At 40.6% G+C, this 22,318-nt stretch overlaps 1 protein-coding gene across 2 annotated transcripts in view; it reads right to left on the bottom strand.

Moving 5' to 3' along the window:
* IL1RAP (interleukin 1 receptor accessory protein) overlaps positions 1-22,318 on the bottom strand; it is a 167,157-nt gene that overhangs the window by 17,640 nt on the left and 127,199 nt on the right. For both annotated transcript variants that reach the window (XM_075268534.1, XM_075268533.1), the window contains 4 exons: positions 21,807-22,092; positions 13,203-13,392; positions 4,539-4,704; positions 2,001-2,072 (listed from right to left, as the gene is read on the bottom strand). In XM_075268534.1, coding sequence (XP_075124635.1) covers positions 2,001-2,072; positions 4,539-4,704; positions 13,203-13,392; positions 21,807-22,092 — 714 coding nt within the window. The remainder of the gene's footprint in view (positions 1-2,000; positions 2,073-4,538; positions 4,705-13,202; positions 13,393-21,806; positions 22,093-22,318) is intronic.

The following is a 22,318-nucleotide window of genomic DNA, read 5'->3' as shown; positions in this document are numbered from 1 at the left end:
GGAACAGGTTAGTATAATGGGGCTTGGGAGGGGGGCGGGATCTTCTTACCAGTGACTTCCCGAAGTGCAGATATCCCTTAGACTTAAAAGTTTCATGTTTGTACACAGTGTAAGTGGTATCATCTGCTGGCAGTGGTCATGTCATCACCAAACCTCTATTCTTGGCTATTGGTACTAGTTTGTTAGAAATCCCTCGACTTGGGAGAGGAGTCCATACTCACATGTCCATGCCATAAATAGATGAGCTCTTTATTTGGACCCTGCAATTAATCTAATAAGGAGTAAATTGAGTACACAGTGTTACTTCATCTGGTCTTCCTTTCCAAGTTTATAAACTGGTTGCTCTAGAACAGAATAACTAATTTAATATATAAAACATATTTGGCTTCTGAATATACTCCCAGAAATAAATTACTGCAACAGATTTTCCATGAGATAACATTTGCCACGGTTTCTTGTAGCAGATAAAAGGAAGCACATGAAACATATTTATGTGGCCCATCTGCCGGGATGCTCAGTCCGTTACCTGCTGCTGTCAGTTTGGTCATGCCCAGGCTACAGTGTAACCCTACAACTCCACCAGAGACAAATCACTGCTTTTTCAGCATTATATTATCCCCAAATTTAGTTTTCCCTCTGAAATCTGAAAAATCTGTGACTTGCTTATTTCTAGCATCAATTTTCACTGTACAATCATTGTGACTGAAAGGTTGCTGTATTTTTTTTTAATATATAGGTTTCTACTGTGAAATGTATTGCCAGCTTACAGATGTCTCATATTATTTCTCATTCGTCACGATGAGTGGTTTCTGATTGTTAAGAATGTAGTAATAGACAAAGAGAAGCAGGTTACGTTTCTTCATCGCATACACATCTGAAATAGAAGCTACATCCCTAAACAAAAGATCGTAGTCTTGGAACTATAAGACACACCTGAATGTAGGAAGTATATTTTAATCAGAAATTGTCTAGGGCAGATGTACTCACCTGGTCAACCACAGTCACCAGTTGTCTGGACCATGGCCTCCTGGCCCTTTCATAATGACAGGAATCAGGAGAAACTTCCCTCCATACATTACAACAACAGGGATCACAAATCATCCCTGCTGTCTGTACAGGAGAAATCTGGCCATGCTACTATGCAAGCAGCAGAGACGACTACCAATCTCTGCTGGTGCTATTGTAAAATAGGGGGGCTATGGGGACAGCGGTTGAGGGAACAGTGTTTCTCCTGACCACTGTTAGTGGGGGGTACTAAGGGGGATTACACTGTGGAAGACGCTCAGGAGTATTATACTGTGTGGGGAAATTATACTGAAGGAGCAGTATAATGTTTGGGGGCACCAATAGGCCATTATATTGTATAATGCACTATAAGTGCTCCTACGCAATATAATGCTATGTTAGAGTCCCCATAAAGCATACTACAATGTTTGTGCTCCTCTCACAGTATAATGCCACAATATTGCATGTGTCAGCAGAGTCAGAAAAGAGGGAGGAGCCGTCCTGCAGGAGGAAGTCTGAAAGTAAGACAGATGAGTATGGTGGGTTGGAAGGGAGTGGGAGCATTAATGATGTTCCGTTTCCGGAAACGGGGAAACTGAACGTCACCGGGTAACCAGAAAATGTACCTGGGGTGGTTACATGGCCAACACAGGGATATAGGCACATATACATTATTGATAAATTATTTAATTTAGAAAATAAGCGGGGGGAGGGTGTTTAGTGTAGGAATTTCATTTTATTCCAGACAATCCCTTTAAGGTGTTTTCCAGGCACTTTTTCTTTTTACATTTTTAAAAGACATATGCTTCAAATACCAAAACACCGATGCTTTTGGTAGGGTACATTTGGAAGGGACAAACAATTTTCACTATACTATGTTAAATCAAAAGTCAACTCAAAGTCTTTGTAGTCAAAAATGGTAACAAAAATGCAATACATATTTGTATATATAAAATATACAGTGCACGATCAGTAGCAAACACATGGCTACTCACCTGCTAGAAATTCAAAGGTCTGTTTATCATTCGGAGTGAACATTACAGGTGCTCTTGCATAAAAATCGGAAGCTAAAAATACACAAGATACAAAGTCATAAATATCTAGAGAGAAAATTAAATACCTCCTTTAGAATAGGAATAAAGCTACTCTTGCAATTACTGTATCCCTGCATTCAGTACCATACTGCAAAGGTATGTAACCATATTCATAGGTCTCTAGGTAAAACCCCCAGGTTATTTTAGGATACACAAGTTTATCCCCAGACATGCCTACATTCACTTACTTTAGATTTCCCAACCACATCTGCTGTAAGTTTGCTCCAAACCTCAAGTAGTCTTCCAGTGAAATGTTAATTTCCTTACATTGGTTCTGATCTCCCCTCCAACTAATTTAAACTTAGTATTCTTGTGTTTTGATTTTTATAAAATTTTTTTCCCTGGAGCCATATTTACTTTCCCTTTAAAAAAGAAAGAACAGCACTGCGCAGGCACCTAGTGTATTACCATAGATGTGCACTTTAACCACCAACAAAAAAGGTGCTCACCTTGGGGGGTTGTGAAGGTCACAATTCCCTTTGAGACTATATACACCACTGTGTAGCAACCTCCTTAGCACAAGCATTCGCTGGATTTTTTGCTAGCCATCACCAGGATGTATGATAACAATGTGAAGATGGACACCAGTTCCCAATCTTACGAAAATAGTATATAAAATCCGCTCTTACCAGAGGTATAGTAAAATAGTCCTTTAACGAGAAAATCCCTTTCCCTTTAAGACTTCACTGATATGTATTTCTGTAGCCATCCTTTGTACTTACTCCATTTTCTACATCCTGTAATACAGGTACAGGATGTGTATTATCCTGTACCTGTATTACTATGCTGCTGTAACATGCTGAAATTTCCCCAATGTGGGACTATTAAAGGATTATCTTATCTTATTTCTTTTTGCAGGTCCAGACTGGACACTATTCCAGATGTGGTGTGACCAGTGCTCTATACAGAGATCACACGCTCACTCTTCTTACAGGTTACTCCTCCAGCTATATAGCATCCTACCTGCCTTCTCTGCTGCCTGACAGCCTGTGCACTCATTTTTAGGCGGTCAGATATCAGGACTCCTAGTTCCTTCTTTTCTGAAGCCCTGGCTGACACAGAACTGCCAGTACAATACTGAGATAGAGGATTCCTTTTTGCCAAGTACTTTACTTTACATTTACAATGTTCAGACCATATATCCAGTAAAGCTAGATCCTTTTCATATTACAAACAAGCAAACCTTCCCTACTTTTCCCTATGTCACTTGTAAAAATAATAAAACACATAGGACCTAGGACTGTGCGGAGTTGCAACATTTTATTATGGGCTTTGTTTTATGGCATTCTCTCTGTGGTACAGATAACATATTACCATTTATTCAACAAGTCAGAACAATCACAGAAATACCCAATACATATAGTTTTTTTACGTTTCATTACCTTAAAAAAAAAAAAAAAAAAAAAGATGTTGGCATCGCCAGGACATCTGAGACTATGTACCCATGACTGGAGTAGTCACAGATAAACATTGTGTAAAACAGCAGAGACCCATTGGTTATGGAGCCCAATGAAATACTGAGCAGGCGCCATATCTAAAATTCATGTATGGTGGATGTCAACAAAGGGTTAAAGAATCTTTCGAATGTGATGGCGGTATAAAGCAGTGACTTGTGAATCCATGATTATAGCGTTTTCCTGCAGTCGTTTCCATAAACTCCCACTCTATTAGGTGTCCGCACTCTGGAGTCCCAGATGTTTAGGAGATACCCGCTCCCTCTGCCCACCATCCAAAGTCTGACAGTCTATTCTATATGCACAGTAATAAGGAGAAAGCTGTCAATGAGCTGTGCAAGGACATGGTAAGCCTGGTGCTCATAATTATAAGAACTGCAAGAAATTCTGAAACCGAACACTATATGTAGGGCATATGTCACTATTTTATGCTGTCCTCAGACAATGCACAGGGAAAACCTGATCAAAGTCAAAGGATAAGTGATAATAATGACAGGAATGGTGACTGGTGGTAGACCCTGTAGCCATGTCATCTGTTTAGCATTAATGATCAGCATTTTAACAAGTCGTAAGCAGCTTATACAGCTTTTCTTTTACAATGTTTCCAAGCTATTCTATTGCTGAGCAGACATTCAGATTTAATAAGAAGTGACTGCTAGTAATACAGCCATATTTGTCTCCCCTACTTTTATGTTTGTTCTCTATTCAAAGGCATAAACATTCATTATCTCCATTCCTTGAATAAGAGTTGCATGGCCTATGTAGCAGAGCTGCTTTGTTTGCTGAAATCAATATATATTGTACAACGTGCCAGAATATATTAACATGTATAATATACAAATATTTTGAGAACCAATTATGCTAAGAAAAAAATGTTCAAACAGCGAGACTAAGACATCAAAACTGAAATTCAGTTCTGCTGCATCTATATGACTAAATGGCAATAAATAAATAACCATACTTTCATCCAGGAGGGTTTGCTTACCTCTTGTTTTGACATAAATAGTCCTAGTTAGATTATAGACTTTACCATTTTCATCATATGAGACAATACATGTATAGTTGCCTTCATACCGCAGCAGTACAGAAACAAATCGCAAACTGAGGCCTTCTGGGAGCCGGTCAATAAAATTATCCACCAAATTGCAATTCTGGAAACAGAACAGAAACATAAATAATTAAAAAAAAAAAAAACCTCAATACACTATGAAGGAAAAAAATGCTTTTGCCCCCCTTTTCATTTGGACTTTGGTATAAAGTTATTAAATGTTTTTAACAGCTTTATTGTGAAGTTATGTGCTTCCCTCTGGAGCATTGTTATCCTCTATTCTGATGCACACATGAGGAAAGATTTATGAAGACTGCTGTTTCACATTATGTTTTGATCCCCTTGGCACTAGAGTGAAGATATGCCTATTATATCTCCTTCAATCCATTTCAGAAACTCACAACCACACCAGCTATGAGCAGGCACAGGTCTAAGCTATATGTTACACCAGTTTCTTGTGTAAATTATAGGAAATCTGCGGGGCTGTGGAAGGACATGCCCGTTCTTCCCCCAAAATGCCCTCTTTTCAGAAAAGTAGAGTCTGACCCGCAAATGTATTGTGAGCATGACTTCCTGTTAATACAGGATGCATTGTTTGTACAAGAGAGAAGTCAGTGCTCTGGAGGGAAGCACATAACTTCACAATAAAGCTAAGTTATTGAATAACATTGCAATACACACTGATATTTAATGAAGCGCCTGGCTCTTGAAAGGAATAAAAAAGAACAACAAAGCATATACAATACCAAAGTCTACAAAAAGGACACAAATAATACAATGGGAGTCGAAACCGATATTTTACAGACAGCTTGCTTAATAGCTAAACCAAATGTAATTTTACTCGTATTCAGACATTAGATTAGATGTGAATAGACTAACACAAGTTACCAATTGGATATGATTCCCACAAGAAAGTATGACCTATGTGTAACATTTCTAGGATGGTTGGAATAATAATAAGAATTAATCATGCAGCACACAGAAAATTATACTTTTATAGGGTATTGGAGAAGTTTCCATTGGGAGATCCGCTTCATTTCCTCGACCTCTACATTTTGGATTGGTGATTTAAGTTGCTGCTTTACCAGAGGGTACACATGCTATACACTTTCCACAGTCCAGTTGACAATGACTGCAGACTCTTAGATCATGAAATCTTTATTTTTTTTCTACTAAATTAAAATCTTATAAACATATAGAAAGAAACTATTTTAACATTTCTATTTAGACTTATGTTATTCCTCACAAGGAGGGAGGAAGGAATATTGTGTATTATGAGGATAGTTCCTTTGCCAACCAACACTAACATTTTTTCGTTAGAACACTCATATAGTCAAAGGTCATACATTGCAAAAATGCTGCAGAGAAGAAAAAAAAAAAAAAAGACTGGAGGAGATTTAGTCAATATGTCCGGTGTAGCTTTCAGGCACCAAACTCCTTAATAAGTTTGGAGATCTTTGGACGACTGTGGACTCAAATAATAGCCAAACAGCGACAGCTTTACTAACAGGCGTCATGGTTACTTCATAGAAAGGTGGTAATAGTAAAATCGTGCAGGACAGGAGTTATCAACAGCAATCTTCATAAGCTCATGATCGACGGAAGGTGAGCCTCATACATGACGCTCCCTCTCTTGGGCTGTGGTCATGTAAGAAAGTCTACTCCAGCTCATAGCTAGTATAAATTTCCTTCATCATTTACACCAAAATTCTGGCAAAAATACTACAACTGGTGGCACAGGGTAGTGAAAGTGGTGAGGGGCAGCACACAAATGATGAAATTGCATTTTTTTGCACAGAAATCCAAATTGCATAAAAAATTTGTGGCTTCTTATGCCAAAAGTGTCACAAAAGACATAAGTCTCTCCCACTGTGTGTTACAGTCCCAGCAAAGTGAATAAGATTTTGTTTAATCTGAGGCTGACGTTTGGTTTGGCATTCTACGTTTGGTACAAAGAATAAAAATATTTAGCTTGGTGGAAAATGTGTGTAAATGAATACATAAGTAGGGTAGTTATACACAGATTAGGTCACCATTAGAAGTACCACACGGCCGGTATTGGCCCCTCTTATTTTTAATATATTTTTTAATGATCTTGCAGAGGGATTGCACAGTAAAATACTGAACAGCTTGAAGAAATGCAGAGGAAAACCGTATATTAAAAATGGATGTGAATAAACTGGAGGCTTGGGCAGAGACAATGTGTGTCTAAAGATTCAGATGTACAGAGTGTCTCGACAAATGTTACACCTCCAAATTGTGGCAAATTTCTGGTTGCATGGTGTTGAAACTTAGGACCTATCTAACACAGCGTGAAAATATCTTGAAAAAAAAAACAAAAAAACAACCTGATGAATTTTTATTTCATCTTGAAGCAAGAGTGGGTAACCCAAAATTGATCTAGCGGTAAAAGCTGCTTACTTAACTTACCAATCCCCGCTCCTTCTTACAGCAGCTTTTCCTATTTCTGCTTCAGCCTCCAGGAGGCCTATGCCCTGCACATTAAGTCATCATGTTGGAGCATAATATTCAGCACACAGAGCCCCCTGAAGGGTGAAGGATAAGAAGAGGATGCTGTGGGCCAGAGAGGCCATCAATAAGTTAATAGTGGTCTTCTCCAGCTGGAATAATGTGGCGACCAAAAAAAGGTAAAAGAAAAAAAAAAAGCACACTGTCCGCCACCAGTCTTGTTCATTCAGTCTTGTGTCAGCTTCTCATTGTTGGAAGTCTTGAGCCTCATGTGATCACTGAGTGCAATCACTCACCTCAGGGGTCACTGGAGTCAGACCGGTGACATCACTGATCTATATTGTGCCTTATCAGCAACCCCCAAAGGCCACTAGTTAATATCAGTGGTTGCATGAGGCACAGGACTCCTGGTAAGGATCATCCAGCACAAGACTGTAGCTGTCTTTGTACTGCTGATCTGCAGCGGTCCTGGCTGAGAACTACAACCTCCAGCAGCCCCAGATCACCAGGACCTGCTGAGAGTTGTAGTTATATTCTTGCCAACCACTACACCATAATGCAGCAGTTATAGTGCCTGCTCAAAACGATTTCATCCATTTAACCCATCAGATGTTACAGTCAATACCGACTGACACAACTGAGAGTAATATTGAAAACCAAAGGGCTTATTTCTCAAGAAAAAAAGTTTTCCACCTACCAGAGTTTGCGCCCGATTTATAATGAAGTGCACATCTCAAAAATTAGGCACATCCTTCGGGAACATGCACCAAAATGCTCCTTGCTGGCAGAGAATTCAGGCCTCATTTATGCCAAAAAACTAACATAAATGATGATAAATCTATATAGCAAGTAGCAGTAGGATGGGCCCCTAGAATCAAATCCAGTGGGTGGGCCCTAGACAACTCAGTCTGACACTATCAAAGGTCAATGCAGACATCTATCTGTAACAAGGGGACATAGAGGAAAACAGTTTTGCTGTATTCATTTTCTATCTACATATAAGATGGCCACGTTATGTAACTTTTTATAAAAATAATCCAGGGGAAGTGTGTAATTCCTCTAGAGAACTACACACAGGTAAATGAGGAGCAGATGCCTCAGCCAATTCATGTATTCTCTTTAATAAATATATTGGTGATATGTTCAATACTGAAGCACAAAGAACTAGAGGATGAGCCTACTGCGGTGAATATTCCTCTAGCACGTCTTCTGTTCTCACGTTAAATCTGGAATCTTAACCTTTCTTATTCTCCTCTCAGCCTCCAGTTGCGCCGGCATACGCACATTTTCCTAGCAAAGCGTATAATAATCCAGCATAGATGACCATTACTGAACAAACAGACTTGTGGATCAGACAAAAACAAGGAAGACACGAACAATGAGGCATTAAGCTTTAAGATACACTGCAATTTCATTTACAACAATAGTCACGCAGCTTAATCTTCTTAGATATTGCGATATTTGGCTTGGCTGTACGGAAAGATCACTTTTATAAATATCTAATGGTGCGAACAGAGAGATGCTGGTACAGACCGCATAGGAAATGTTCTAGCACATCGGGTCAGAATAATAGCATGAAGACGAGGCGCAGCGCCCACCTATTGCCATTAAATTATGTAGAAATATATTAACCTGTAACGCACCATATTGGAATGGATTAAAGTGGTTATACCACAAAAAAAAAAAAATTATTAAATTCCCAAGCTATGAAATAGAGGAAAAGTGGGTCAGCAGTGGTGTTCTGACCACTGACACCCCCAACGATCCTGGGTACAGAGGTGTAGCACTGGACACAAAACATACCTCCCAACCATATGAAATTCAGTGGGACAGTCAGACGCTGGTTAAGTACAAGCGGTCTACTCGCTGATTTACCATTTAGCCCCTCTCTGTGTTCCTGGCAGCACAGTGTCTGCTGCCCCCAAAACACCAGCAGCACAGACCTGAATGGACTGTGGGGGAATTAGGCAAGGGAAGTATTACTTTTTTTTGTATTTCCGTGCATATATCTCCTGGGAGAAAAGGAAAGAGCCAACACACTGTTGGGGGATAAAATGGGGGCAGCCATCATACTGTTGGAGACTACAAGGAAGGGGCCATCATATTAATGTTAAGCACAAACTTTGACTGTCCTGACCTTGCCCTACTCCCTGATTATACAAGGGTAGTCTGAAAAGTTTCTGACCTCCACATGTAAATAGTAACACTCGTCAACCAAACTTGGTGAATGTGTTCGCGCATGTGTTGGAATATGCTCACAAAAATTTCAGCCATTTTGCACCAGCGTTTTTTCTTTGATAGTTGTTTTAGTGAATCGATGTAAGGGATTTTGTGAAAATGGATAAAATAAAAAAAATCGAGCTGTCAATAGAAGTTTTGAAAGGCAATACGCCTTCGTAAATTAAAGACGAGTTTGAGGCTGTGTATGGGGACCCTGCACCATCATGTACTACTGTCAAATTTTGGGCAGCTGAATTTACGTGGCCGTACCAGCTTGGTTGATGATGAACGTTCGGGATGGCCAAAAACTGCAACCACAAATGAAAACATTGCTCAAGTTCACCAAATGGTGCTAGAGAGCCTCTGCTATCTCTCTTCATTCGACAGTTCTCTAGCACCATTTGGTGAACTTGTTAACATGCCATGTAAAAATGTTTGTGGAAACAACAGCGAAACCAAGCAGCGCTGTACATGTAGAAAAGTTAAGGATTACTTCTGTTGATTGACAACATGGCTAAACCTTGTGAAGATCTGCAGCAAAAACTCATGTGTAAGTGTGGAATTTCTGCCCAATTTATACATGAAATATAATGCTGATTTTATACTGTTTTTAGAAGAAAGCAGACATGTTTTCATAATTCTAGGCAATCCCTTTTTATCATACAACATACATGGCCCAACAGCAGTATCCACTATCAGAGGCAATTTCAACTATGGACTAAATCATTTCACCATACACTATAATTTGTATTAGCTTTATAGCTTACCGCTTTTACAAATGAAACATTGCTTTTCGAAAAGGAATGATTTTCCTGGAGACACTGTTTTGTGACGCCTATAACCTTTTTACTGTTTTGTTGATAGAGGTATGTCAGAGCAGTTTATTTGTGGGGCAAGTTGTAGTTTTTATTGATACCAATTTTCGATATGTATTACTTTTTGATTACTTTTTATTGCTATTTTTGGGAGGAGATGAGGTGAGCAAGTTACATTAAATTTGTGCATTGCGGTACATACAGGTATTTTTTTGCAGTGTACAGTCTCATGCGGTACATACATATATATGGTACATACGGTACATATATTTTGCAGTACATACAGTACATCTATTTTTTTTTATTTTTTTTTGCGGTGTTTACCGTATGAAATAAACACTATATTTTGATAGTGTGACCTTATACACATAGATATAACAATTTTGCTTACAGTGTGTGTGTGTGCGTGCGTACGTGTGTACATGTATGTGTGCGTGTATATATATATATATATATATATATATATATATATATATATATATATATATATATATTTTTAAACTTTTTATTATTTATACAGCGGGACTTAAAGCCGAGATCTCTGTTCGGTAGTGTAATGCACAGTCACTGATTTCTGCCCATCTCTTGCAGTTAGTCCTGAATCTCAGCTGTACAATACACCGGACACTGGGAAATAATGGTGCAAGCACAACTCCTGTGTTTGCAATATTACAGAGCCGTACGGGATTAATTAATAGAAGTGATATATACCATAATCTGTGGGGGATATAGGAGGATTATTAAGTATAACGGCCCTATACTTGAGTGTAAAAAAGGGATGGGGTGGGCACATGGCAGATGTGCTTTATCAGTAGTAGTCTCAGACTATAATGGGCTATTTAATTCAGCTCTTTCATTTTAATACTCAGTTATGATTTGTCTTTTAGATTTTGTAAGTATTAAAATATAATACGATAAGATTTTACAAAACTTTTGTCCTGCAAAAAATACCTCAGTACACGAAAAAATATGAAAAAATTGGTGATGCAACAATTTACATTTTCAAAGTGTTATAGATTAGGTTTTAATACCTTAAACAAAACAATATGGTTTCATTAGGATGTACCTCATAGGCCTATGAACGGGAAAATAAAGTTATAAAACTTTTGTAGTGGGGTGGGGGGGTAAAAATGAAAATACAAAATAAAAATAAAGTGCTCTGGTGGAATGTAGTTAAGGTAAACAAATCTGTTCATCTTTAAGGGTCTGAAAAAGATGGTTAATTAATATTAAATTATGATACAGAGCTGAGTTGTGGAATCATTTATCTGCCAAATGCTCAAATTTTTTACCATTCAAAATTTCTAGTCCATATGTGAATGGCAAACAGCACAAAGTAGTAATCTATCTGCACGGTCACCAAATGGGCTTCATGTAGATCTAGATTATACAGTACATAGTAATGGATATGAACTGTTTGAATATTGCATGCATTTGTTCTGCAGATAATAGGAGGCCAAGAAAATTATGTAATGGCCTCTGGGAAACCTACCACAATCTCAGTTTGTAGCGTTTCAGTATTATTTATTCAATGAGATACACAGAATACAAAAACACTTACTAAAGTGTAACTGGCGTTTCAATTTTTTGGCACATAAATACTAACATTTGCCCGCATGTTGGTATTTGGGCCGGCCGCGTGCCCCCGCTGAACCCCCCTCCCGTGTTCCTTCTACTCGAACCCCCTCCCGTGCGCCCCCACCGAACCTCTCTCCCTTGCGCCTCCCCCCCTCGCATGCCTCCTTCTACCGTGTGCCCGTCTCCCCCAAAATGCTAGATCCCGTGCGGTCCCACATCTCCCGCATGTTCGCTCCAGTGCACATTTTCTCTTTCACTCTATGTCCCATTGCTGCTGGTGCGGTACAGTAGGCTCAACGGCTGGCATCCACACAAGTTTCCCCACACTTCTGTCCCCCGTCGTACTCACACAGGCGGTACACGAAATAGTGCTCGTGACGCCACAGCAAGGCTGCACGCTCGGTACTCTCCAGACCCTCTAAGTAGATGCTATTTTCTCCGGTGTGCAGTCTATAGCTCCGCCCACACAATGACACGATCCGGCGAACGGCTGAAGGACCTGTTATGACGTCATCTAGGGTCCTTTAGCCTTGCGTGAACATGATTCCGATGTTAGCGGTGGCGAGGTACGTGCATTTACCGGCATAATACGTAGCCTATGTTTCATTCCAGGTCCCAATGTATATGTGCGAAATGTCAGCCAAATCCGTGCATGCGTTTTTGCGTGATTGAGGACCAAACACACAAACTTTCACATTTATAATATTAGTAGGATATATCAAGAAAATGCTTTTATTTCCTGTCATCTCCTCTCCTATCTGCTAAACTGCTCAATTCACTGAGAGATCCCTTTACACTGACTTGCAGACAGAATTGTATAGAGAGAGGAGGGGGAGTCACCCAGTGAGGATGAAATAAGTACAGACAACACAGTAAGTGTTCACCATATTTCTAACAGTTTTTCAACCTTTTTTTTTTGCAAGATTTAGGATTCTATATAGGAATAAAACTGATGAGATAGAAATCTTACTGTATTTGCTCTCATTCACTCACTTCTACCTCCTCCCCTCTAGATAGATTCCTATCATTTACAGTCTGTCTTTAGTGAAGACAGGACTGAAGTAAATGGAGAAATTTAGCAGACATGCAATGTACTTCTAAGCAGACAGAAGCATTTTCTGAGAAGTTATAGAATGTTAAATTCACATGTGCTTCAAGCCTCCTTCAGTCCATCTAAAATTGCGGACAAGAAGTCCTGCAAGCCGACAAAGTCAGAGAAAAGAAACAATGGATAGACTCTACTATATTCAATAGGTTCCTTTGGGATTTGTTGTTGCCCATCATAGAACAGATCGGCCTTATTGTTTAATATAATCTTCTGTTCTTATAACAAGAAAACCAGCTGAACTGTTCAGTTGTAAAAACCATTGGAATTTTGTAAAGAGTAGCCATCGTTTCAAACACAGATAATATGGAAAGTGCTCATGTCTGAGCAGGAGCACGTCCTAAATAATAAACATGCCGGAGAAAGTGAATATGACCACTATAAACAACAATACAGGCTAGAAAATGTCCTTACCATATACCAATTGACAGTGGGAGTTACATCTGTTGGATAGTAGCCTTCGGTGTCTGGACAAGTCAATAAAGCGGGATCTTCTAAAGGAAAGATGGCCACTTCTGTTGTCTTGTCGTTGCTTACACACGAATTTGGGTCTTTTTTCAGCACTTCTAAAGGAAAAGCAATTTTGAGGCAAAATGTGGTGTTCCTAAGAGGAAAAAAAAAAAAAAACTTTCATCATATTAGGTTTAAGATGTGCTGGGTCTGTGTATCGCTCTTTCCACTTTAAACTGGAACATTGGAACACCGTTTAATAAAGTTTATAGGCTAAGGAATAAAAGCAATTCTTTTCTCAAAGGTACCTTGAAGATTAAAAACGGAATATCAAATCAATAAAAAGCTGTACAAGCTTATCAAATAGCAATAACAATTCCCTTTATTGCATTTGCGGAAAGTTTGTAAGCTTGAAACTATGTCAGAACCTACACTATACCTCACTCAAGGGAATGGGAACAGCAAACTGGTCTTAGCAACGTAGTGTGAAGTATGGCTCCCTTCTGTATGGTGAAAAGAGGTCTGGAACTTTTATGGAAATAACAATGCGGTGAAGGATGAGTTTTAGAAAAAAAAAAAAATAAACATTCCAAGAAACACAGATTGCATACATTCAAGATGTAAAAATATGCAAAGAACTTAACAAAATCTTAACACTGCAATCTGGCTTGTTTTATCAGAAAACGTGCCAAAGTCAGTCCCTGGGTAACACTTGGTGTTTATCTGTGTGCTGTACAGAACCCACATAATTGGTGTCTAGTTTACAGACTGTCGGCTCAGTAACAATTAACTCCCAGGAATCCCACAGCAGTCTAAGTTGTTGACTTACAATCATGTTCAACAGTGTGCATGTACTCCGCAACCTGACAGCGATGTACATTGTAGTTATTTTCTGTAGTTGATGGATGTTTATTTGTGATGAAATGCTGCACTTGTCTAACCAGGAAAACACTGTTTCGTCTAATGAGCAGCGCTGCAAGAGCTTTACAAAGAGGGGTGCTCCTTGAAAAAATGTTGCTTGCCTAGGTCCTTCCTTAAAAGCTATGGAAGAGACAGTTTACGGCTCCTGATAAGTTCTCAAAACTAATCTTTCTTACAATAGAAAAGCATAACCAAGAATCTGTCTAGAAATGCTGCCTTGAATAGAAAGATCCGGCAAATTACAAACGGAGCATGCATCTCCATGGCCCAGCTCAGGATTTTCTGCAGCACAGATCCCAAGCAGTTCCATAAAAAAACCTGTCACATAACAGACATAGAACACGCTACCCAAATCTCATACTGCCCTAGGTTAATCTACAGCTTTCCTGACATCTTCACTATAGCCCACCAAGAGACCAGCAGGATCAGGACCCAGGTTATCCCAACAGAAACTAATGTAAAAGGTGTGTGTGTGTTGCAGTAATTTACTGGTCTGATTTTATTCTACAGTTGCATCTAAGTCAGGAGAGCATTGAGAAATATAAGTGTCCAAGTTGAGGTCATATTAGAGAGTTCACAGTCAAAGCCAAAATCAGTATCCAGAAAACAAAACAAAAACAAAAAAACAAACAAAAACTAAAAACAAAACAAATGTCAGTCATCAGTAACACAGTAAACAAACATTTATATACAGTGCTCAGGAACCTAGCTAGTAACAATATTAGGCCCCTGGGAGGCTTAGTGCAAAGGTCCATGATAAAATTGATAAGATCCGTCAGGAAATTACTGCCCAAGCCCCAGGTGGCATTGATCCCATCACCTACCATCGTAATGATCCCCTCACCAACCGCACTTCAGACTGTCCATTCTCATCTTTTGAACCCGTTACAGAAGAGGAAGTCTCCCAACTACTTTCTTTATCTCGCCCTACAACCTGCAGTAGTGATCCCTTCCCCTCACACCTTCTCCAATCTCTGTCACCTGCTGTCACTACTTACCTTACTAAAATATTTAACCTCTCTCTCTCTTCTGGAATCTTCCCATCCTCCTTCAAGCATGCTGTTATAGCCCCGCTATTGAAAAAACCCTCCCTGGACCCGTCCTGTGCTGCTAACTATCGACCCGTCTCTAACCCCCCCTTCATCTCTAAATCTCCTGGAACGCCTGGTCTATTCTCGTTTAATACGCTATCTCTCTGCTTGACCCCTTACAATCTGGTTTCCGCGTTCTGCACTCTACTGAAACGGCTCTCACAAAAGTCTCCAATGATCTCCTAATGGCTAAATCCAATGGTGACCTCTCTCTTCTTATTCTTCTGGACCTCTCTGCAGCTTTTGACACAGTTGACCATCAACTCCTCCTCACTATGCTCCGTTCAGTTGGCCTAAATGACACTGCGCTCTCCTGGTTCTCCTCTTATCTCTCAGACCGCACTTTCAGTGTATCATTTGCAGGCTCTGTTTCCTCCCCTCTTTCCCTTGCTGTTGGGGTTCCTCAGGGCTCGGTCCTAGGCCCCCTGCTCTTTTCTCTCTACACAGTCCCCATTGGACAAACCATCGCCAGATTTGGCTTCAGGTACCATCTTATGCTGATGACACCCAATTATACCCATCTTCCTGTGACATCACCCCTGTACTTATACAGAACACCAGCGGCTGTCTCTCTGCTGTCTCAAATATCATGTCCTCACTATCTGAAATGAAATCTCTCCAAGACTGAACTACTACTGTTTCCACCATCTAAACAGATCTGTCCCTGATATATCCATTGTAGTCTCAGGCCTTACTATAACTCCTAGGCAGCAGGCCCGCTGCCTCGGGGTCATGTTTGACGCAGACCTTTTCTTCACCCCTCATGTTGAATCACTCGCACGTTCAGGTCACCTCCACCTCAAAAACATCTCCAGAATACGCCCTTTCCTTACCAGAGATACACTAAAGACACTTATTGTCTCTCTGATTCATTCAGACTTGACTACTGTAACTCCTTACTAATCGGTCTTCCCTTCACTAAACTCTCCCCTCTACAATCTATTCTGAATGCAGCGGCCAGGCTCATCTATCTGTCTAGACGCTACAGCGATGCCTCTGGTCTGTGCCAGTCGCTACATTGGCTGCCTATTCATTATAGAATAAAATATAAAGTTATCACTCTCATCCACAAGGCTCTCCATAATGCTGCACCTCCATACATTTCCACCCTCATCTCTGTCTACCGCCCAACCTGTGTTCTCCGTTCACTCAATGACCTAACACTTACATCCTCTATTATCAGAACCTCCCACGCTCGTATACAAGACTTCTCCCGAGCTGCACCACTTCTCTGGAATGCTCTACCCCGGACAATAAGATTAACTCCCAACTTCTACAGTTTCAAACGCAAACTAAAGACACATCTTTTCAGACAAGCCTATCACAATTTCTAATGTAAACCCTTAACCCTCCTCTGTCTCCGCTCCCACATTTCCCCACATGATATGATGTCATCTCAGGATAACTTTATAGGTCCAAGCTCCATCCACATGTTAAAGGACACGACTGTTGACGGCTCAAAGTTTTATGTTTGTGTAATGACAGTAATGTCTATTACAAAAGTGTCTGACCTCTGCATAAGCAATGCCGCCCCTGCTACCTCTTCGGCCCTCAGTCCCATTGTGAAATAACTTTCTTTGTAATGTATCTTTCTGTCTGTATTTGAACCCTACAAATTGTACAGCGCTGCGGAATATGTTGGCGCTATAAAAATAAAATGTATTATTATTAAAGGTCAAATACCTTGCTTGTATTCATGATATTAGGATGGGCCAACACTCTCATAGCCTCAGTACCTCAGCCTAACTATCTGCAGAGCTAGAGAAAGCCTCACCTGTCCTACAGTAGTGAGTAGTGCACTACATATGGGCTATTCAAAACTCGCAACATATGTAGTTTTATGCTTGCATTGATTTGCAATGATTTGGCTTTTAGTTGCGCTGGGACACAGGTGATCCTGTTCTCCAAGCCCTGTTGGTGCGGCATTAGCCCAGTAGCCTCAGGGCAAGGGGGAAGAGTGACACCTGTTGAAGTACTCTTGGTTCTAGCTCATTAGAATTTAAGAAGCCTTCTCAGGGTTGGTTTTTGAATTAGTCTGTGGATAAGGGAGTTGAGTTTATTTTGAGGTGTAGAGATAGATGAGTATACACTAGCCGGAGCCCTGACCACTTGTAGCCAAACCGAACCATGCATGCAATTGAGGTGCATGCACATACGCTGCTTTACAAAGCCGTGTGTTGTGTGATTTTATATGGTTTTTGGCCCAATAATCAATATTTTTTTTTTTTTACTTATTTATTAATAGAAGTGAAGTTTTTAAAACTTTTGGAATATCGGTGTCTCCAAGGTGTAAGGGTGCATTTACACAGAGTTTACGCTCAGCTCATTCTGAGCGTAAAACACGTTCAGAATGAGCGCGTACAAAGCAGATCCCATGATTCATTTCTATGGGAGCCGGCATACGTGCGCTACCCATTGAAATGAATGGGCTGCTTTTTTCCCTATTGCTTTCAATGGGATACGCACGTATCACATTGAGAACAATTTGGGGGGGGGGGGGGGAAAGCCTCCAATACATTTCTATGGGGAGCACACGTATGCCGACTCCCATAGAAATGAATGGGATCTGCTTTGTACGTGCTCATTCTGAACGTGTTTTACGTTCGGAATGAGCTGAGCGTATTCTCAGTGTGAATACATCCTAATAGTTTTTCTGTGAATATAGTTTGAGTTTGGAGACTCAGTATTGTCATAGTTTGTGGATAGTGAGTAGTGCTGCAGCAAGGAGAATACACACTGAGAATCCTAACCGTAACGTGTCAGAAGCTTGGCTCTCGGCCAGGCACAGGGGACTTATCGATAGTGATAGAGAAGACTTTTTACCTGTTATTATTGTTCCGTTAAAAGCAAAGGAGATGGCGGTGTTGTGGAATAAGGAAATTATGCTATTTGACCTTTTTTTTATCTGTCATTGTCAGAGAAGGAAAAAAAAAATTGGAAGAATTAATTCACTCTCTCCCTCCCAGCATCCAAGGATATTGTTGTTAAAATATCGGAAAGAGGAGAAATTGTAGGACACGAGACATCCCTTTTAACAGATGGTTACAGGCCATAACTAGTACCTGTAGAAATGTTGGGGTTTGTTTTAGCACTTTGATATAGTACGGAAGCATATAAGAATTTTAGCGGGTTGTTATAGATTGTTTCTGATGAGTTTCAGGAAGAAACAGTATGTAGTTGTTAATATGAAAGGAAGCACTAGGGACATGGGATTGTGGCTAAATTTAATTGATTCTCAATGCCCCTCATCTCACTCCTACCAATAACTTGATGCAAAGTACTGTATGGCCCCTTCAGGGAGAGCTTTCTTTATTAGAAAAGGAACATACTTTGCGTTCAAGGAATCACAATATAGGTGGACAGTGATATGTAAATACAGTCATTAATACTTATTTTGTTGAGGAAATTATCCCATGTGCTCTTACAAAAAAAAAAAAAAGTCAATTTACCCACTCAACCAAACAAAAAATTCATTAGCAAGAGCCTGGACATCAGTAAAGCAGGAGAGAAGGAAGCCTTGGCTAGATTGCTACCCAAACTGGTAATTGCTCATTAAAAGATTTTCAGATGGTTTTCCAGTATGCCTCTTTTTAAGGAAAGGTTGGGCTTTGGTGGGTAACTGTTGTTTTCTCAGTTCCCAGGTGTGTTGGTGCAGAAACGGCAAAATGAGCTCGCAATAGATTGAATTGCTGGTCCTTTGTTAATTTTAGGCGCTGCACTTTAGGAGATTTTCATAAGAAAAAAATCTAATGGCTTCTGTTTTATTTATCATTTGTCTTTCCTGTCCAGTAGTTCTTTATCTACAGTATATCATTTGATTATTTGTGTTCTGTTAGTTACTCTAATTTGATTCTGTATACTCTGACTCATTGATCTGCAACTGGAGCCTTGTTAGTTCAATTTAACCCTTAAGTACTATCATGGTGTCTATCCTAATGATATGTGTATGATAGTGGTGTATGATAGACACCATGATAGTTCTTAGAACATTTCAACTCCTAGGACACATTCGTTTTATACACAGCTAGAAAGCTGACAGTGCGCTGAATTCAGCGCACCATCGGTTTTCCCCATCTGTGCCCACGGTGAAGAGCTATCGGTGTCGGTACCGTAGCTCTTCACTGTCAGAAGGGCGTTTCTGACAGTCAGTCAGGAACGCCCTTCCTCAAAGTAGTGCCTATTGCGTTGTAATGTGAGAGCAGTGAGGAACGTCTCCATCCCCTCCTGACAATACTCGTCCAAGTACACGTCACCACTCAGCGTCATGGTCCCCTCTGACTGTACAGCGCAACAGACTCTGCTGTGAGGAAGGGTGTTCCTGACCGACTGTCAGAAATGCCCTGCTGACAGTGAAGAGCTACGGTACCGGCACTGATAGGTCTTCACCGGGAACAAAGAATGTGAAAGCCGATATTGCGCTGAATTCAGCGCACTGTCAGCTTTCTAGTGGTGTTTTACACTGCATGTGCCCTAGGAGGTGAAAGGTCCTCTTTAAGGGTTACTTTTCAAACAGGGGTGTAATTGATTTTTTTTCCCCCTCAATAGCCAGTTATTTGCTGGAGTAAGCCCAATCCCTATTTACTTACCAATCCCAGCTCCTGCTCACGACCGCCTGCACAACCCTTATGCGGAAACAAAGGCAGCTGTGATCAGGAGTGAAGAACAGTGAGGCCCAAGTTCATGAACCCCAGCACCACGTTCCTATGCTGAATGTGGAACCAGCATCTGTGTTCTAAAACACTTTTTGCGTGAACATATAAAAACTTGTGAAACTAATAAGCAGAAATTGATTGTATAGAGATGAGAAGTAATACTTGAAAGCAGGCTCACACTAGCCCATGGCACAGTAGCCACATTGTACTTTGTACAGACACTCACCATAAGACATCTTAACCAGGCTTGGAGTCCGGGAAGTATGTTGGGTAGAAATTACCCAGTTTATTTTTATATACTGGAGACACAATGGCCGGCAGAGATAGCATCTAGGTGCAAAGTCAGGCCAACCAGTAGGTTTCCTCCATGGGCCCATCTTCATCACCCTGCACGTGCCATAGTCACCAGTCATCTTTCAGAGTCCTGGTGACTGCTGTTGTGTGCGCACATATGCCAAGCTAAATGAGCCCTAGTTCAACACGAGAGTCAGACGGTGGAGACTGACAAGGCCCAAGGACAGAACCAGAGGCGAAGGCTTTGCAGTAAGCTACTACTTATTTCTTGTTGGTAGCGTCTACAGCAAATATGCAACAGATTTTAAAATACAGAAAAGGGGCACAAATAAGTGTCTATGCCATAAATATCTCAGGCTTAGAATTAATATTTTATGCACAAAATGTACCGTATTTTTCGGACTATAAGACGCACTTTTTTCCCCCCAAATTTTGGGGGAAAAGAAGGGTGCGTCTTATAGTCTGAATGTGGCGCCTGGCACCCGCTGTACTAGAGAGGCGGAAGCCGGAAAGGGATAGACGCCGGGGCCTGAGACATCGCTGTGCTCCTCTGCCCTGCATGAAGCCAGCAGCGGGAGGAGTGATGCTATTCTGCTCCTCCGTCCCCCCGCCGCTGGCTTCATGCAGGGCAGAGGAGCGATGTCTCAGGCCCGGCACCTGTGCCAGCGTCTATCCCTCCCCGGCACCCGCCTCTCTAGTACAGCGGATGCCGGGTCAGTATCGGTGGCCCCTTCTCCCCCGGGGCCGGTCCCCACTGGCCCCGTACCTGTAGAGTTGCAGGCCGGCTCCTGCGCGACGATATCGCAGGAGCCGACCTGTTCGGGTGAGAGCCGGGAGCCTAATGAGGCTCCCAGGCCTGTCACTGCTGTATTAGTATTGCGGCTGGTCTCTATGACCAGCCGTAATACTAATAGACAGAATGTCCCATAGACGGCAATACAGTTGTATTGCCGTCTATGGGACTTGCAATCAAGTGACCGCAGGTTCAAGCCCCCGGGGGGGAATAAAATAGTAAAAAAAAAAAAAAAAAAGCTTTAAAAATATAAATAAAAGTTCTAAATCACCTCCTGTCCCTAGAAAAATAAAAAAATTATATATATATATATATATAATATCTATCTATCTCATAAACCACCGAGTTTTTTTTCAATACAAGGTGATCTAAGCAATAGATATTCCCCAAAATGGTATAACTAAAAAGTACAGCTGGCCCCACAAAAAAAACACTCTATGCATCCCCGTACAGCTGCAGGGTCACCTGTCAATGTGGCCTTGCAGCTGTTGCAAAACTACAACTCCCATGTATTAAATATTTTACCATTTTTTGCTTCAAAATTTTTTTTCCCTATTTTCCTCCTCTAAAACCTAGGTGCGTCTTATAGTCCGAAAAAATTATTTTAAAGGGCATGATTCTGTGTAGAATACCCTAGTGAAAGACTAATCTCTTCGATGTCTTAAGAGAAAAAACAAAACAAAAACCACATAAAACATGACATGCTGATATTATATTATGATTGTCTGAGGCTATTATTATATAATAAGTTTGTCTTTTCCTTATAAACATTTGTAGTTTCTCCTGGTTTCGGATGGAATAACGTTGAATGACTTACCTTAACATACAGGTATAATTTCCTGTGTCATTGAGAATAGCTGGACGAAACCAGAGTATATCTTTGTCTTTGCTGATTCTATTATCTGGAAGACGGATGTTTATCGGTTCCTCAAGGTCCTTCCCTTTACCCGTCCAATACCACATTAAAGTAAGACCCGCCGAGTGTGCAGTGCTGTAATTATGTTTTAGGTATTCCTCGAACAAAGGGCATCTGATGCGGACAGGCTCTCCATCATAAGCCTGGGTCAGCTTCCTAGTGTCTTCTCCCCAGTCATCACATCTCTCTAAAAGGCAGAAAATGGATCATCTCAGATATTGTTTCAGTACTCGACAAGATACAGTTATATATTATCCTCCTCCAAGTATATGTCTCAAGTGATCAAACTCCAATAATCTAGCAGCGGTATGTATGTGGCACACTGCTAGTAAACCGACTTCATTCACTATTCCATCTGCTGTACTAAAACACAGCTATGAATATTCACTTTGGGCATCACATGGAAGGGAAGT

The sequence above is a fragment of the Leptodactylus fuscus genome, chromosome 3, assembly GCF_031893055.1.
Source record: "Leptodactylus fuscus isolate aLepFus1 chromosome 3, aLepFus1.hap2, whole genome shotgun sequence".
In the NCBI taxonomy this organism is placed as follows: domain Eukaryota; kingdom Metazoa; phylum Chordata; class Amphibia; order Anura; family Leptodactylidae; genus Leptodactylus; species Leptodactylus fuscus.
The sequence above is the reverse complement of the archived record's forward strand: the minus strand, read 5'-3'. Positions and strand labels throughout refer to the sequence as shown.